The following is an 18477-nucleotide window of genomic DNA, read 5'->3' on the forward strand; positions in this document are numbered from 1 at the left end:
CTTGGAATCAGTTATGGAACCCCATCTCAGAGACATGAAAGGTGACACTTAGTTTTTAGCTTATTGTCAAGCTCAAACAAGATGATATATAGGAAAAGCTGTTAGATTCTAAGAACTGCCCATGAAAAACACATTTTATCATTGAGACCTGAGGCCATGTCCTCCTGGCATGACGGCAGGTGAGGCACACCTGAAACCACCAGGGGGCGCCATGAGGTTGGAATGCCCAGAGACCAGCTGGAGCCTGCCGAGAACCAAAGAACCCAAGAACCCCAGGAGAGTCACTTGGGAAGGCTTTCTTGAGAAAGTGACATTAGTATGAAACATAGGTGGCACCCGTTCTGGGTGGAAGAAACAGTGTGCACAAAAAAGTCTGGCAAGAGAGCACCTGAGTCATTCGAGGAACTGCTCTCTACGATGTGCAGGTTCCTCTATGAGCCCAATATGTCGAGGAGTGGAAGGGAAGCCTTATCTTATAAGGATGTGGTTTCTCTTAAATGAAGGCAGGCACGGGAGAGGACAGGGATCTTTCTTGAAATGCAATTTTCTGCTTGTTTACCAATGATTAACTACCACAATCAATTGTGGCAAAGTTCAGGTCACTGCATCCTTTGGGACAAGAGCGAGATAGAGCCTGGTGCTTGGGGTAATGATAACTGGGATGCGCCCAGGAGGGTCTGACAGCAGGGTTTGTGTTCTGTGTTCTGGACCCAATTAACAGGAAGGCATGGCCGCCCTCCGTGGCTTTGCATCCTTCCCTTCGCTGCTCTTCCTCATCTGCTTTTCCAGCCCCAGCCGGGCTCCGAGGGCAGGTGTGGCAGGAGGGGCACAGGCTGGACCTCTTGAGTACACCAGCCTGTGTCAGGAGGGAGGCGAAAGGCGTAAGGCTTTATACATTCAAACCTCAAAACCTTATGAAGTAGATATTCATGAATTATTATCCCCGTTTTTCAGATTAGAGGACAGTCTTAGAGAAATTGCGTAGCTTGTGTAAGGAGACAAGGGCAGTCTTTCTCCCAGCCCATCCTCAAGCTGCCTGCTGCCTGGCCCGCCCCGAGTGCCCTCGTCTACACCTGCAGCATCAGCGGCAGCAGGCGGGTCACCCACCATGTTTATGCAGTCCTTCACGGGCTGCAGGTTGGTTTCGTAAATGCCAGCTCAGTCAGTGCCATTTGGACTTTAATCTGTTGATTCTGAGGAGTCAGGGATGGTTTTCAGGGGGCTGTGTTCAAGACCATGGTCATTTGCACATTGCCTCCAAGTGTGTGCTGGGCTGCTCCCCACCCCACCCCCATGCTAGTGCTCCTCACCACCCGCAAGGCAGGTGCCTAGCTAAGAGGTGCCCCTGACCTTGAATTCACACTGGAGCTGAAAACCTGAAGACACTCATCCGACATGGGGTCACGGGGCCTCTGGGAGTCATTTCTGGAGGTATTGAGATGCCCTTTTGCTTGGATTAGACCATTCGCAAGAGAGCCTTAGAAGATGTTTTCCTTTAATCCCACTTAAGGGGGAGACCACATAGAAAGGACAGGGCAATTGGCGCACTCTTGAGAATAATAAAGAGTCCGAGGTGAAATACCCGTCGCAGCTCAAGGCAAGCGTTGATTCACCATACAGGAGTGGCACCTGCCTTTGCTGTGTTCATCCTTAGTGGGAAGACAGTGAAGCCCCCTGACCTGTGATGTGAGAGAGGTGATCGGCGAAGGGGTGTGGTGTGGATGGAACTCTCTCAGGGTTGCTACTGACTGTTTGTGTAGGGCTCCTAGCAAATATGGGAGACGTGGGTAAAGTCGACCAGTACCGCACTTCCCAATGAGCTCAGGGAAGCTCTGTTTCCCCCTAATTACAGTGAAGCTCCACATAGGTTATGTAACAACAGCACCACGTATTTGGATGATTATGCTCTTCCAGTTATCATTTTTAGAATGCCTACTTGGAATTAGAGACAGTCAATAAAAATACCAGTTGGCTCATAGAGAAGGCACCAAGAATGTGCCAGGCACTGTTCAAAGTGTTGTAAAGATTAAGATTTATTTAGTCTCTGCAACAACCATGTGAGTTGGGTACTATTATTATTCTTGTTTTATAGATGAGGTTAAGTTGGGCTCAGAGAGGTTAATGATTGGCCATGCAGGGCTCACACAGCTAGCAAAACACACAGAGACCGTTGCAACTGAGGCAGACGGGTTCTAGAACTCTTACAGCCTCTTGTGGGCTTGGTTGGCCTTCTGACCCTGCCTTCCACTTTGCAGTTAGAGCTCACATCTCTGACGGGTTAACAAGGGCCCATTCTGCTCACTTCTGTTACTTTACTTAAACCTTCCCACTTTGCAAGTGAGGAAACTGAGGTGTGGTGGTAAAGTGACTTGCCCGAGGAGACAAAGCGAGCAAGTGGCAGAGAAAGGATTGAATGAACCCAGCATTCTGGACCTCAAGCCCATAGCCTTCACTAAACAGCCTGTCCTCTTGGCTGATCCCCACTTAGAATTTTCCACTGTTCTCCCTGGTGTCCAGAGTTATAGGTAAGTACCCATCTGTGCAAAGTCTAAGGCATTTCCCGGTCACTGCTGGCTTTCTGTTGACTTTGCTGAACTGTTTGCTCTATGGGGACAGAAGCTGACGGCAGTGCTCCCTGTGCAGACCTTTCGTGGACCCAGGAGTCCCGGGGGAGCTCGGTCACAGACTGAAAATGAAGACATCTGGGCTGCAGGCGTGGAGGGCCCTGGCAGAGCTGGTTCTTCTCTGTGCTGCTCTGGGTGCTGTCGGTTTGCCTGGCTCCAGGTAAGTGATGGTTACAAATGATTCCCCAATCAGTAATGTGAGAGGGAGTATCATGCTGACCGCCTCTTTGTTGTGGGCCTATGGAATGAGGAACAGCTCTCGAAGCAATTTGCGTGCATTTGATAAACGAAGATCAACAACTGTCTTCAGATTATTGTGGAACCAAGCACCTGACTTCAACAAACGTTCCCACAAGAAACTGACATGTTTAAATGTGTTTTGTCACGCTGAGAAGAATGGGACACTTGTTCTGTGTTCTGAACAAAGGCCCGGTGTGACTCTTTATGCGAAAGAAGGTTTGTTATGTATGGAAGAAAGAGCCAATTCACGTCAATGATTTTAATTTATGAGAGGGATGCACTATACCTGCTCATCAACCCAAATTCTCCGGGCTCTCGGGAGTTGTCATGTTCTCGCTCTCTCTCTCGCTCTCTCTCTCTCACACACACACACACACATAGCCACACACGCATACAAACACACACACACACACACTCGGTATGTTCCCAGCAGATAAATGCTAACGGATTTATTTCATCATTTCTTGTATTGTTAGTAGGATATAAAACAGGCCAAAGAAAATATCTGAGTGAAAGCTCAGACTTGGGCTCCAGTGAAGAAAGTGCCACTGACCTGGCCATGGGGGAGGCGGTTCCTCCCCATACAGAAGGCTCCCCTACCTTGTGGTAGGGTCCTCCCCTACCACGAATGCTGAAACACTCAGGTATCCCAGGTCACTTTGCGAGCAAGCTTCGTCTGGGAAGAAGTACTGTTAGAGCGATTCCTTTTGTTCATTCCATAAATGCTGTCTGAGCACAACCTCCTAATACCCACTGGGTACTGGGGCTCTGCTGAGCCCCCAGCTGCCATTGGGCACCGCCCCTGAGACCAGGATGGTGTGTATTCACTACACTGGGTATTCCGCAAATTGATAATATTATGATTATCAAGATTATCAAGAATCTCAACTCGGCCCCAAGAAGAACCAAGCTGCCAAGGCCTGCCTTATGTGCACACACTATGTATATGCAGAGAAGGTAAAAAGACCCACGGAACTGTGTCTGGAATGCAGGGTGTAAGGGGCTCGTAGCAACCCTTTGCACAGCAGTGACACCTTCACAAGGCTCCTTGTCAGGCTCTAAGGATAGAGATGAGTCAGACACAGAGTTCGTGTTCCCATGGAGAAAGCCAAGCTGTGAGCACACGCTGTGTATACTGTTGCAAGAGATGAAACAGGGACCGGTGGGAAGCAAGAGAGGGAGTGACCAGCTCTCCTGGGCATGCGAGGGGCCTGGAAAGGCTTCTAGAAGAGATGGTGTTTGAGCTGAATCTTTCTATAGGAATAGGTATTTGCCAAATGGCCAAGGAGGTGAAGGATGTTCCAGATGGAGGAATCACCATAGACAAAGGCACAGAAGTAAGAGAAACCTGGTGTGTTCCTGAAGCTTCGAGTCTGTTTCAGGAGGCTTTGAGCACAGGCCACAGTGGGTGCTGCCAAAGACAGGATCAAGTGGGAGTAAAGCAGGATCAGAGCAGGGAGGCGCTGAAGAGCCCTGGGGTGCCATCCCAGGAGCTTGAACTTTACCCTCTAGGCAATGGAGAGCCATTGAAGTGTTCTAGGACCAACACCATCATATTTATGTATTAAAAGTTTACTCTGATGAAGGAAGTGGAGGTAGGAGTGGGTAAGTAGAGTGCCTTGTTCGGTCCTCCAGCCTTGTCCGGAGATGCGTGTTAATCTCTATCCACGCTATGTAGAATAGCAAAATAGCCTCAAAGAGAAGAAGAGACACCCTCAGGTCTCATCAGTCTCAAACCCATGCCTGGATCCAGGTTTGGTATTCCAGCATCTCCCCATGATTTCCCCTGGGATGTCCCGAGCACAGCATGGATTCGAATTCCACACTTGGAGTGGAAGAAGAGCCTTCAGCTCTGGAGCAGGAGAAGCTGAGAGCTCCCTCCTGTTAGCCAAGGAAGGTTTTTGTCTTCAGTTCTTATAATCAAGTCAGGTGGAATCATCACGTTGTCAGAAGACCGGTTGTTGATGTATTGCCCCTCTGGGCCAGGCGCTTAGAAACATTAGTTCTAATCCCCCGCAACTATTTGAGGTAAGTGCCATTGTTTATGGTTCTACAGAGATGGAAGCCAAGACTGGGAGACAGTGTAATTCACAAGGCTACTCACTTCATCTGGAACAGAATATGGATTCACATCCAAGTTGTTGTTGTTGTTGTTGTTTTCCTGGTTCTGGGGCTCCTGGGTATCCCTGCTCCGTCCTGCCTGTCATACGCATGATCCCCTCCTGGGCTGCACTGTGTCCCTGACTTGCTGGGTCCCTGTGCCTTCAGATGTTGCTTTAAATTTCATGACTACAACCACCACCGACAGAGACAGGAGAAATTGAAAACCTGCCACCCAGAAGCTGTCCCTTAGCAAGGAGGAAGGATGCCAGTTGTGGAGGGAATGAGGCTGCCTAACAAATTGTGTGTGACAAGAAAGTTGTTGTGTCAGGGGATTTCTATGGAAAGCCAAAATATATTGACACACCCCGTCTATATAAGCTGATGGCTTGCAATTTACTGCTGACCTAATCCTGCCTTACTCGATGGATCCATCTTTATTTTGATCAGAGACTCTGGTAAGAAAGAAACAAGGAAGACAGGGACCTGTGAAATACGTCCTGATGTTGGCCATAGCCTTCTATACACCTTGAGGAAAGGTGCATCCCTGCCATGCCTTATGTAAAGGGATACGTTCCAAGGGCTTGGAGAAGGGTGTTTATTGCAGCATTGTTTGCAACTGCAAAACGCTGATCAAATGCAAATGTCCTTCAAAAAGAAAAAGAATAAATTGGATGCAATTTATGCCCTTTGATGGAAGATCTAGGTAAAAGAAATGAACTAGCTCTCTTTATGAATCCGCAGGCATTGGGCTCAGACCTAGAGTGTTGGCTGGCAAAAGCAACTTGCACAGTAATATACACGGTATGAGGAAAGCAGTGCTATGTGTTGCGCGTACGTATGCATATGTAAAAACATCTAAAGGACTCGAGGGATACATGGAAATTCCTGGCAGCAGTTCCTTCTGCAAAGGAGGAGAAGGAAATGGAACTGGGGCTGGCATCACATGCAGATGCGAAATGTATAGGGTTATTTTTTATTTTAAAAAAAGAAAAGAGGGTGCCTGGGTGGCTCAGTGAGTTGAGCCGCTGCCTTCAGCTCAGGTCATGATCTCAGGGTCCTGGGATCGAGTCCCACATCGGGCTCTCTGCTCAACGGAGAGCCTGCTTCCCTTCCTCTCTCTCTGCCTGCCTCTCTTGTGATTTCTCTCTGTCAAATAAATAAATAAAATCTTAAAAAAAAAAAAAAAAAAGAAAAGACTAGGGGCGCCTGGTTGGACTGGTCGTTTGAGCATCCGACTCTTGATTTCGACTCAGGTTGTGATCTCAGGGTCATGAGTTGGAGCCCCGGGTCGGGCTCTGTGCTCCGTGCGGAGTCTGCTTGAGATTCTCCCTCTCCTCTCCCTCTGCCCCTCCTCCACTCATGTTCTCGCTTTCTCTCAAATAAATAAATAAGACTCGAAGGTAATACACCAAAACGTTAGTAATTGGCAGTCTTGGGCCGTGAGTATGTAAAAGTTTATTATTTTATCTGTACTTCTCTGGGCATGTTTAAGTGTTCAACATTAAAAAAACACATTTTGAATGACAGAGTCCGTTCAGTGGGTCAAAAGGTCCATCTGGTTTGTTTCTGTAAAAATCCACAGGCGTGAAAGGAACGTGCTGTTTTCCTACACAGAGGCTGCGATGTACAGATGTGACTTAATGCCAGCCTTTCTTTCAGATTTGCATTCTGCAGTACTAATAACCCACGCGCATCTTAACCGATGTAACTGACAAGCATACAATTTATTCAGCTGATTACTTCATTAGGTTGCCAACTCCATAATGAAAATGGGGTGCAAAACAGAGAGATCTGGGGGCCATCACCACTTTTTAACCAAGTCCCTTCAGTAAACGATCATCTTGCCTATTAACGGGCTTTGAAATCCTAGAGAGGAAAATAATTGTGATGCTTAATAGTGTGTGTTTATGCATTGCTTATCTACTCAGTCTCAACTGTGGCCCAGAATTGGGTTGATAGTTGCTGAAAACACAATGTTAATGGCGTCTGAATTGGAACAGGAAAGGGGTACCCTGCCGAGCTGTCAAATATATACTTAGGAGAAGCTGAATCACAGACAATATTGTTTGTCAAACCTGGGCAGATTAGTAGGTAAGAGCGCATTCTGAGCCCCCCCACTGGTATGCGGCATCCTGCCTCAAGTAACCGTTTTAAAGCATCCACCTGTGGTTTCCAGGAGCGTCTTTGACCTTTCGTTAAAGATCCAACTTTACTAGGCAATTGATTTTTGCTGGTCTCTGGGGCAGTTGTGGAGATGGATTTCACTGTAGTTAATATTATCCTCTTTTTAGGACTTTTGCCAAGTGAGAATGTATTGTTAATGACCTTGTCTGGAGTGATGTACTATGTATTTGAGTCCGTGGAAACTATGTGATGCTCTCCCTAATGACTCAATCTTGGACGTGGGGATAGAAGAAGCCCTGCATAGAGAAGAAGGGCGCCAGTGGAGTGGGTGCTGGCCCGGTTCCTTTGTGGGTAGCATGGGGAAATGCATACAGAGACTCTAGAGTCAAACCATGAGCTCAGACTCCACGATCACCCACCAGCTATGTGACTCTTGGGCATTTCGCTCATCTGTACAAGTGGCAATGTCTTCTCACATTGCTGTGAGAACTCAGTGGGTCAAATACCTCTCACAGGGCTTGGCATATCCTGGGTGCTCAGCAAATCTGTTTTCTCTCTCATCTCTCATGCCTTGAAAAGGAACACAGATTACCAGGGATCTTACCTTGTTATACACTCTTTTTGGTGGAAGAAAATTAAAATCGTAATACACCCATCATGTTATGCGTGGGGGGAATGGGGCGCCTAGACAGACTCACTGATGTGTTCTTTTATTCATCCTTTTACTGAATGTCCCACCAAATGCCAGGACCTCAAGAAAAAGCGTTGCCTTACCTTCTGGACATATTTCAGGTCTTCTGTCACTTGACTGTTCTGCAGATGTGACACTGTCTGGCTCCCGCCCCCCACCCCCCGCCCACCATGGCCTCACAAACATCCCCACTCACGGCTCTGCACTACCCAGGCTCAGGACTGGAAGGGCACCCGTCTTTCTTGGTCTGCTGGTGGTGTTGATGTTCCCCAAGGACTTATCTCTGGCCTGCCTCTCTTCTCAAGAACAGTCTTGTCCTCTGCCATAGCTTTGCATGACCAGATCTGTATCTCTGGTGAAAATCTCTCTTTTGTATATGAAACCCACATGAGAACTAATTGCTGAATTCTCGACATAGGTGTTCCACGAGCACCCGGACCTCAGCGAGCCCCAACCGCATCTTCTCCAACAAGCTCTTCTGCTCCTGTGTTCCCCTCTCATGCACACACTCACACTGGAAACAAACATCAGCCCAAATCCCTTCCTCTCTAACCCCTTCCTCTCACTTTCTATTTATTTCACCCGAGCGGGGTCTCATATACCTGACCTCTCCATGTGTTCTCCCCTAGACACTGCCAGAGGGCAGGCTCACATCACTCCTCAGTGCCACTGCATGGGGCTCCAACATGCTTGCCCTACATCCAGGCTCTCCCCACCCCTGCCCAGTCTCCACACTGTAGCCCCCAGAGCAAAGCTCTGGCCATGGAGCCTGTGTACTTAAAAATGCTGCCTACCAGATAAAGTCCCAAACAGCTAAGACACAAGATGTGTCTCTCTTTTCCTGTCCTAAGACAAACTGTGAGTTCCAGAAGGGAGAACCTGTGTTCTATATTTCCCTGGGTCCCCTGTAGCACAGTACCCTGAATGTTGCTGGTTCTCAGCAAATGTTTCATGGATTCTTAAAGACCATCAAGTCCAGGGCACCCAGGTGGCTCAGTTGGTTAACCATCTAACTCTTGACTTCGGCTCAGGTCATGATCTCAGGTTGTGAGATTAAGGTGGGCATTCGGATCTGTGTTCAGCATGGAGTCTGCTTAAGATTCTCTCTCTCTCTCTCTCTCTCCCGCCCCCACTCTGTTCCTTCCCCTTCCTCTCTCTTTTAAAAAGAAAAAAAAGAAGAAGAAAAGAAAGGGAGAGAAAGCAAGAAAGGGAGGGAGGGAGGAAAGGAAAAGGAAGAGAAAGGAAGGAAGGAAAGGAAAGAAGGAGAAAGAAGGAAGGAAGGAAAAGAAAGAAGGAAGGAAGAAGGAAAGGGAAAGGAAAGAGAAGGAACAAAGAAAGGAAGGAAGGAAAAGAAAGAAGGAAGGAAAAGGAAGAGAAAAAGAAAGAGGGAAGGAAGAAAGAAAGGGAAAGGAAAGGAAAAGAAAGGAAAGGGAAGGAAGGAAGGGAAAGAAAAAGGAGAGAGAAGGAAGGAAGGAAAAGAAAGAAAGGGAGGGAGGGAAGGAAGAAAGGAAGAAAGAGGGAAGGAAAGAAAGAAGGAAGGAAAAGAAAGGAGGAAAGAAGGAAGGAAGGAAGGAAAAGGAAGAGAAAAAGAGAAGGAAAGAAAAAAAGAGAGAAGGAAGAAAGAAAGGGAAAGTAAAGGAAAAGAGGAAGGCAGGAAGGAAGGAGGAAAAGACCATCTAGTCCAACCTTTCCTTTCCCAGGGCATAATGCAAAGATGCACAGTGAGGGGGAACGCTGAAGTCCTGTATCCAGCTGTGGTTTTATTTCCTGTATATCTATAGCAGGTTAGAGTTTATAAAGTGCTTTTACATGTACTCTCTTAGATAACCCTAGAAATAGCCTTGCGATATAGGCATGACTCTCCCGTTATAAAGATGAGAGAAGTGAAAGTCACAGACCAAGATGTCCCCGCTGCTGACGGACCGCTTTCTGCTCTGAGTTCAGTTCTCTTTCAGCCAGAGGTAGCAAAAGTGCAAGGCACTTGAGTGTTCAGTAACTGTTTGCCGGATGAATTAGCCGACACTTGAATGATAAATGAATAGTCTCGCACAACTGAGCACATACGTGTTTATGGAGTGGGCGGGAGGTGGCGGTATGTGTTCCTAATTCTCTTCTGACCCTGTCCTCTCATGATGACCCCTTAGAGGTGAAAGGCCGCACTGTCTGGAGTCGAACGCAGCCAACGAGAGCCTCGCCAAGAGCCGACAGACGCGGAGTGTGGGTGTCGTGCCGATGCCTCTTGATTGTGAACTCTCCAGCTGGTCCTCCTGGACCACATGTGATCCCTGTCAGAAGAAAAGGGTAAGGACCCTGGCCTTGGGGGAGCTCAAAGCTTCCAGAACCCCTGACCCTCAGCAAGACTGGCTGAGGCAGTGCTGACAGTGCCTGGCACATAGTAGGACCTCGATAAATGCTGCATCATTTAGTTAATGCGTTAGTTTCCTCTGCGCTGCCTTTCTTCGATCCTTTCTTTGACCTTCCAGTTATTCTCCTGTCATATCTCTCCTTGCTCGTGTTAGTAGCCTCCTAGTCAGACTTCCTGCCCCAACTTTGCTCTTTCAATCCATCTTCGTGGTGCAACCAGGGGAGCTATCAAAAATGCACGTCTGGCCTGTCTTCTCGCAGCTTGCAAACCATTCGAAGTCCATGCACGGTTCCTTAGGCTCCAATCCAGACTCCTGGCATTCAAGGCCCCCTATGACACAGACCTGGCCGATGCCTCCATAAAACATGCTCCACTCCAGCACACAGAACAGTCGTCTCTCTCTGACCATTTCTCATTCTTTCTTTCCCTTTATTCATCCTGTTGTGACCCTTCCCACTTCCATCACTGGCCAACACCTACTCACGCTTTGAAAGCCACCTCTTTTGAGACCTTCCTTGACTTCTCAGCCTGCTGCATGGTTTGATAGGCAACCTTCCGTGGGCCATAATAGCTCCCTGTTCTTCCTGTCATTTACTTTTCCCTAATTATTTACCTTTCCATGAAATGGTGAGCTGTTGAAGGTTTATCCAATTCTGTATCTTTGGGGTCGTCCCATTTTAGGTGCCCCATAAATCTGTGATGTCTGATCTCATGATATTTTCTGACAACTCTAAGGAAGGGGAAGACAGCTGTGACAGTTTCCGTGAGGCAGGTGGGCAAACGGAGACTCAGAGAAGGTGGTCCATCATGTTCACCTGGTAATAAGTAACAGGCCTTGAACTCAGGTTTCTGTCTTCTTGTCTAGTGTTCTCCCACCAAAATTAATAATAATAATAATAATATAATAATAATAATAATAATCCACGAGTTCTCTGTAGTATTTGTCCTTCAGGTTCCCTTGTCCTAAGAGGGCTGATCCAGGATCCCAGCTCTGAGCATAGCAGACTTGTCAGAGAAAAGAGAATGCCATTTCCCCAACTCCTCAGGACATCGAAGCAGCCATGGACTAAGGCCCTAATGAAGCTGTAAAAGTGGGTCCAGGATATTTACACAGTTAACGGGATCTTTATGGAGAGCCATGCAGGAACCTTCAGTTCCCAAAGTGAGCTTTATTGCTGAAGTTATCAACATCGATCCAATTATCTGTAGAATTGCTTCATCTGCACCATAAACCAGGACGACTCAGCATGAGTCAGCCAGTGAACCAGCCAGAGCTCTTCACTCGGAGTTCGCGACGTACTTTCCCACAGTGGGGGACATCACTCTCTGTGGGGTCACTTGCTGGCGGCTTATCAAAACCTTTCAACCGGAATTTTGAGATGTCTCCCTTCCATCATTTCTGTACTTCTCAAACCCATTTTGTCTTTGGAGCCTGGGGCTGGTCTTCTAGCTATCTTCTTTGCAGACCTCATCTCTGTCCTGCCAGCCTCTGTCTTCCAGGAAGAAGGACCCTCTGGAAATGCAAAGGGACATGGGTGAATGGTTGTCTGTATTTTGCTGGGTGGTGGAGATTGGATTTCCAGATGCCATACAAGTAATAACTGTGATTGGTTAATGTGGCATTCTTCCAAGGGGCTGCTATCCTGGTTTGTATCCTTTTGTTGCACCAAACTCTTACCTACATCTAAGATTTGAAAGCCACTAACTCTACTAATTTTCCCCCCATAACTGTTTCTCATTACCTCATAATAAAACACTAAATCTAACCTAACTGAAGCTTGGGAGGCCCTGCATGACCTGCCCCGCTGCCTATATCTCCCCCCAGCTCTGGCCATCTGCCCTCGTATATTCGTCTCTCCAGCCATGATGAACTTCTTTTTGTTTTCTGGAATGAGGCATACTCTAGTCCCTCAGGTTTGGTATAGAAATTTTCTCTACCCAGATGACTCTTCTCACACCACCTCTTCCTGTTTGCCTGACATCTCTACTCATCTTTTGGGTCTCAGCTTAGTTGTGACTTCACTGTCTCCAGAGTTTGCATCGGGGGTGCCCCCTGTCAACTTACAGAGCACTGTGTCCCTCAATCATGGTGGCCATCACACCATGCTGTCACTGCCTGGTGCTTACCATCACTACCACCACCATCTGTGATGACCTCCTTGAGGGCAGGCTAGAGACAGGACTATGATTAAAAACAAATAAGCAGGTATGGAATGAATAAGTCATGGGGATGAAAGGTAGAGCATAGGGAATATAGTCAGTTGTTGTATGGTGACTGACTCACACTTACAGTGAGCATAACATAATGTACAGTGTTGTGGAGTCACTATGTTACACACCTATACACCAATGAGTAATGCTGTCAACTATACTTCAGTTGAAAAAAAAAGGCAAGGGTGAACACCTACCTTTTTCAACATTGGGTGGCTCAATTAATGTTCTGGAAATTCAGTATTTTTTTGGAATAAGCAAACAGGTTAGAGAAATATGGACTGCTAAGAATTATCAATAATAATAAAGAAAAATAAGTACGAGAAACCGTGTGCCAACTATGTACCAGAAAACATCATGAGATTTCATATAGAAATCATATATGTAATTGAAACTCCGTAATTGTACATTTAGGTAATTTGTTACCTCTATTTTGTAGATTAACAAATTGAGATCACAGAGATAAGGTAACTTGCCAACATCACGTCACTCCAAGGTATCAGAGTCAGGTGTACCTGCTTTTTCATTTATAAGATATGGAATAAACAAGAATACGTGAATGACCTATTGGCTTGAAACAGTCAAGCAAAGCCAGTTGCAACATGGACCCTTGAGTGTATCCCTCAGTTCCTGAGGTCCCTGAGGCTCTGCCCTTGGTTCATCTTGCTCCTCTCTGCCATAGTACAGACATGTCTACTTGCTCCGGCCATCTCAGTTCTATGGGGAACCATGTAACTTCTCTGACAAGGAAGTTGAAGACTGTGTTACCAGCAGACCATGCAGAAGTCAAGTGCGTTGTGAAGGCTTTGTGTGTGCGCAGACAGGTATAACGGGCTGCAAGAGTTGGGAGGGGGGATCTAGCAAATGAGGTGATGACACCTGATGATGGGGGGACTGGCCGTTACCTGGTGCTCAAGGTCAGGGTCATGTGTCAGGCTGAGAGGCCTCCTTGATCTCCCTTTACGGGTATTATTTCACAAAAACAGCCCTATAAAGTAGGTGTTGATATTATTTCCATTTAATGACTTAGGAACTTGAGACGTGGGGAAGTTACTTGTTCAAGATCAGACAGCAGGTAAGTAGAAGAGCTGTGATTAGAAATTGGGGAATGCAAATTACATCCACTGACATGAAGGACACCAAAAGTGTATGTGCTGAAATCAGTAATCCTGAGTCAAGTCTTCTGACTTCGTGACTTATGAGAAGTCATTTAATCTTTCAGCATGTTGGTCCTTTCAATAGAAAATTGGAAGTGATGTTAACACCTTGTAAGCATGCTCTAAGCAATAGTCAGTAAAATTTTTTGATTAAGGGAAAGAAGAAGAAGGACAGATGGATGGACAGAGGGAAGGATGGAGCATACAAATGAATAATCATCTGCTGTGAAACTAAGTAAACACTCGTCTTTCCAACTCATTTATCTCACAAATTCAAGCAAACCTATATCTCTCTATTTCTCCAAGTCTCCAGCAAAAATATGAGAATTTTGACCCAAATTATCTCAATGGGAGTTGCAACTCTCCACATTCACTGGACCCATGTGGACTGTGCTGCAGGGGTTTTTAAGAAAGAGTTGGAGATTTTTAGAGCTATTTCCAGGGTTTATTGCAAATGCAGAACTCTATGTAATAAATCTGAAAGATTTTATAGCGTGTCCATGGACTCATTATGGCCAGTGTTCCATGATTCTGACCCAAGCCATAATGGTTATTCAGGTAGGCTTTAGTTTAAGTGCCTTGTAAGAAACATTTGAAGAGCAGATTGACATCCTGCTTTTAATATTGGTTAAAAATAATCAGATGCATCTAAGAAAGGAGGGTCACCTATCTTATAGGCTTTATCTTGCAAGAATATACAAATAAGAGAAAGAGTCAGATCGGGAGGTGGGGGGTAGGGAAGCATTTGAAAGAAGAAAAATGTTAAAATGTTGAACATAGAGTCCAGATATTTTTGGAGTTTAAAAATAAATGGCTGTGGGGGCGCCTGGGTGGCTCAGTGGGTTAAGCCTCTGCCTTCAGCTCAGGTCATGATCTCAGGGTCCTGGGATCGAGTCCCACATCCGGCTCTCTGCTCTGCAGGGAGCCTGCTTCCTCCTCTCTCTCTCTGCCTGCCTCTCTGCCTACTTGTGATCTCTGTCTGTCAAATAAATAAATAAAATCTTTAAAAAAAAATAAATGGCTGTGGTGTTGAAGGTGGTGCTAAATATTTAGTGGGAAGCATTTGTGATTAGAAAGTTATAATTTCCAATCCTGCTGCAGACGTTTACCAGTCTTGTGCATTTGGCCCGCCAAAACAATAAGAAGAGTAATCACACTTACCTAGAACTTACCATGAGCCTCTACTCTTCCTCCTACTCATTTAACTCCCCAACAACCCTGGGAGGGTAGGTATGATGGCTTCCCCATTTTATAGGTAAGCAAACTGAGGCAAGGAAGTCAGGTAAACTGTGGAAGGTCACACAACTAGCACTACTTGTAGGACCCACCAAACCCACCTCACCTCACCAGCCTCAGGGAGAGAAGTCTTGACTTCCCTCCTGTCTGGCCATTTCAATCCCAGCCATGCAGACACTTTCCCTTCCTCCTCCCTTAACAAACTCCCCTTCAAGAGCATTTAGAAGTGCAGCACTGGCTTTTGGGGTGGAATACACTATTAATGCCATTACTGATCCACCGTGATACACGAGGACTAATCAAAATGGCCTTAAAGGTCCAGTAAAATGTCGGGCACATAGTAGGTGCTCACACCATGTTTGATCTCCTCTTGGCAGCCACAGGACTATGGGTAATGCCCTTTCTCCTTCCAGGGAGGTGTGTAAACCGCAGACTTCTCTGCAACGGGGACAATGACTGCGGAGACCAGTCTGATGAAGCGAACTGTAAGAAGATTTATAAAAAATGTCAGCATGAAATGGAGCAGTACTGGGCAATTGACCGTCTGGCCAGTGGGTAAGTTACTATCTTCCTGTTGTGTAGATGGGAAGGCACAGAATTAAATGTAAGTCTGGAGGGGAGGAAGGGAGCAGATATTCACAAGATTCTTTCCTTTCTGAAAAAAGATTGTAGTGGAAGTTTGTAGCTGCTCTCTGAAGAAGGCTCCAGAGAGCTCCAGGAGCAAGTCCCAGGGACACATAGAGGCCACACAGAGGGCTGGGTTAGGAACATAGATGAGAAACAGTAGCTGTGCATGCAGACCATATGGGCTTTATGCCAGGACTGGGGATGAATGTTTATTTAACACTTACTATGTGACCGTGTTCGGTGCTTTCTAAGCATTACTTCCAAATCCTACTGACAACTTGCAGGGGAGACATTTTGTGTGTGTGCTTTTTTTTTTTCCTTAAGATTTATTTATTTACTTTAGAGAGCGAGAGAGCACAGGCTGAGGAGAGGGGGGAGAGAGAAGGAGAGAGGGGGGAGAGATAGAATCTTAAGCAAGCTCTGTGTGGAACCCAATGTTAGGCTCAATCTCATGACCCTGAGTCTGTGACCTGAGGCAAAACAGGAGTCAGGCACTCCACCCACTGCACCCCCCAGGAGCCCTGACAACTTGCAGGGGAGGTTTTATCTCTTTCTGTATCTCTAGGTCCAGCAGAGGTTCTGATCCAGAGGTTAGGTTCCTAGGTAGTTAGTGAAGAAATGGATCTCTGAGATGGGTCTTCAGTCAGTCAGGGTTTCAAGCTTCTGGGGACCTCTGAGTTGATCAGTCCTCTGGAGATCAGAGAAGCAAGGTCAGAAAGGACCAAAGTAGCCTGGTGTTTGCCCCCCCCCCCCCCCTTCTGCTACATTCTACAGCTCTTAGCCTCTAGGAGGAAGAGTGAGAGCCTCCCCTCACGTGCACTAGAAATCATTGTATATGAGGCAGCATGGGGAAAACAGTAACCCTGAGTGGAATTCACCTTCTTCTTAAGCAAAAATCAAATCTCACTGCTTAAAGGTTGCCATTAGAGAGAGAGAGAGAGAGAGAGATACTTCTACAGAGAAGACCTGCTCTCAGCACCATCTTATAAGCTAGTTATTATAATCCACACCTCCTCAGTAAGGAAACTGAGGCCTGGAAAAGGTAAGAGAGTTCCTGGGGGGTCCATGACTGACAGGGTGATGGAGCAGACATTCCAAGCCAGGATTAGAGCCACAGCAGAACGTATAGGAGGGGACAGAATGACAGCTCACTGGCCATGGGACCTCAGGTGAGGTGCACCTCTATGTGGGACTTTGGTTTTGCCATCCGGAGAAGGAAATCAACAATGCCCTTCTCTCAAGTTCTATGAGGATCAAATAAGCTCATGGGATGGTAGCAGACAAGTGAGAGGCAGCTTGTGCAGGGGGAAGGATGCCAGCTGGCAGTGAGACCTCGGCAGGTTAGTGACCTCACTTTCCTCCTCTGTGAAATGGGAATCATCATCACCATCACTGTCTTGTAAGGATTAATCCTTATAAGGAGCCAATATGTGTAAGCTGACTACAATGGCTGCCTCCACAAAATAAGCACCACACTGTACTGATTAAATAAAATATGGGCATTATTACAATACACTAAACTCTGTCACAAAAAAGAGAGCCCAAGACAATTCTGTTAGGACCAGAACAGAGGCCAGTGCACAGAGCTGAGAGAAGACAGAGCTCTCAATAGTAATCAGAGCTGGTCAGGAATGGAAGCCTGCCTTCAGAGGCAGTGAGAAATAAGGCTACAGACTGGATTTTCATCTCTTCTAAATTGACATAATGACATCTGCCCCGGGCTTGGCGGGACACTCTGTAAGGTGATCCATACGTAGCATCACCCACTGCTGTGTCTGTTTCTAGTTAGCTCCTCAGTAAATGATGATTGTTTGGTGTCTTGTGATGGAGATCGTACAAAATTTAAGATGGAAACCACCACCCTCAAGGGCACTCAAGGTACCATGCTCTCTTGGCGATCACAGCTTTGTATTATAGCTTGAAATCAGGCAGCATGCCCCCCAGCTTTGTTTTTCTTTTTCAACATTTCCTTAGTGATTTGGGCTTTTTTTCTGGTTCCATACAGATTTTAGGATTGTTTGTTTCAGCATTTTGAAAAATGCCGTTGGTATTTTGGTTGGGATGGCATTGAAAGTATAGATTGCTCTGGGCAGCGGAGACATTTTAACAAGTTTATTCTTCCGATCCATGAGCATGGAATGTTTCCCATCTCTTTCTGTCTTCTTCAATTTCTTTCATGAGTTTTCTGTAGTTCCTTGAGTATAGATCCTTTACCTCTGTGGATAGGTTTATTCCAAGGTATCTTATGGTTTTTGGTGCTATTATAAATGGAATTGATTCTCTAATTTCTCTTTCTGCAGTTTCATTCTTTGTGTATAAGAAAGCAACTGCTTTCTGTGCATTGATTTTGTATCCTGCCACATTATTGAATTGCTGTATGAGTTCTAATAATTTTGGGATGGAGATTTTTGGGTTTTCCACATAGAGTATCAACTACATCATTTGCAAAGAGACAGAGTTTGGCTTCTTCTTTGCCGATTTGAATATATTTTATTTCTTTTTGTTGTCTGACTGCTGTTGCTAGGATTGCTAGGACTTCTAGTACTATATTGAACACCAGTGGCGAGAGTGGGCATCCCTGTCATGTTTCTGATCTCAGTGGGAAGGCTCTTACCTTTTTCCCATTGAGAAAGATATTCTCTTTTTTTTTTTTTTAAGATTTTATTTATTTATTTGACAGAGAGAGATCACAAGTAGATAGAGAGGCAGGCAGAGAGAGAGAGAGGGAAGCAGGCTCCCTGCTGAGCAGAGAGCCCGATGCGGGACTCGATCCCAGGACCCTGAGATCATGACCCGAGCCGAAGGCAGCGGCTTAACCCACTGAGCCACCCATTCTCTGTGGGTTTTTCATAGATGGATTTTAGAAGTTGAGGAATGTTCTCTCTGTCCCTATAATCTGAAGAGTTTTAATCAGGAAAGGATCCTGTATTTTGTCAAATGCTTTTTCTATATCAATTGAGAGGACCAGGTGGTTCTTGTCTCTTCTCCTCTTCTCTTGTTTATGTTTTTTATCACATTGATTGATTTGCAGATGTTGAGCCACCCTTGCATTCCAGGGATAAATCCCACCTGGTTGAGATGGATAATCCTTTTCATGTA

The 18477-nt window shown here is 46.1% G+C and overlaps 1 protein-coding gene across 1 annotated transcript in view; it reads left to right on the plus strand.

Moving 5' to 3' along the window:
• Nucleotides 1-2211: 2211 nt before the first annotated feature.
• Nucleotides 2212-18477, plus strand: part of C8B (complement C8 beta chain) — a 44102-nt gene continuing 27836 nt past the window's right edge. The window contains exons 1-5 of the mRNA XM_046027598.1: nucleotides 2212-2525; nucleotides 2617-2784; nucleotides 9927-10083; nucleotides 13041-13182; nucleotides 15165-15306. Of these exons, the coding sequence (XP_045883554.1) occupies nucleotides 2693-2784; nucleotides 9927-10083; nucleotides 13041-13182; nucleotides 15165-15306 (533 nt within the window). The 5' untranslated portion in view covers nucleotides 2212-2525; nucleotides 2617-2692. The remainder of the gene's footprint in view (nucleotides 2526-2616; nucleotides 2785-9926; nucleotides 10084-13040; nucleotides 13183-15164; nucleotides 15307-18477) is intronic.

The sequence above is a fragment of the Meles meles genome, chromosome 1 (genome assembly GCF_922984935.1).
Source record: "Meles meles chromosome 1, mMelMel3.1 paternal haplotype, whole genome shotgun sequence".
Lineage (NCBI taxonomy): Eukaryota > Metazoa > Chordata > Mammalia > Carnivora > Mustelidae > Meles > Meles meles.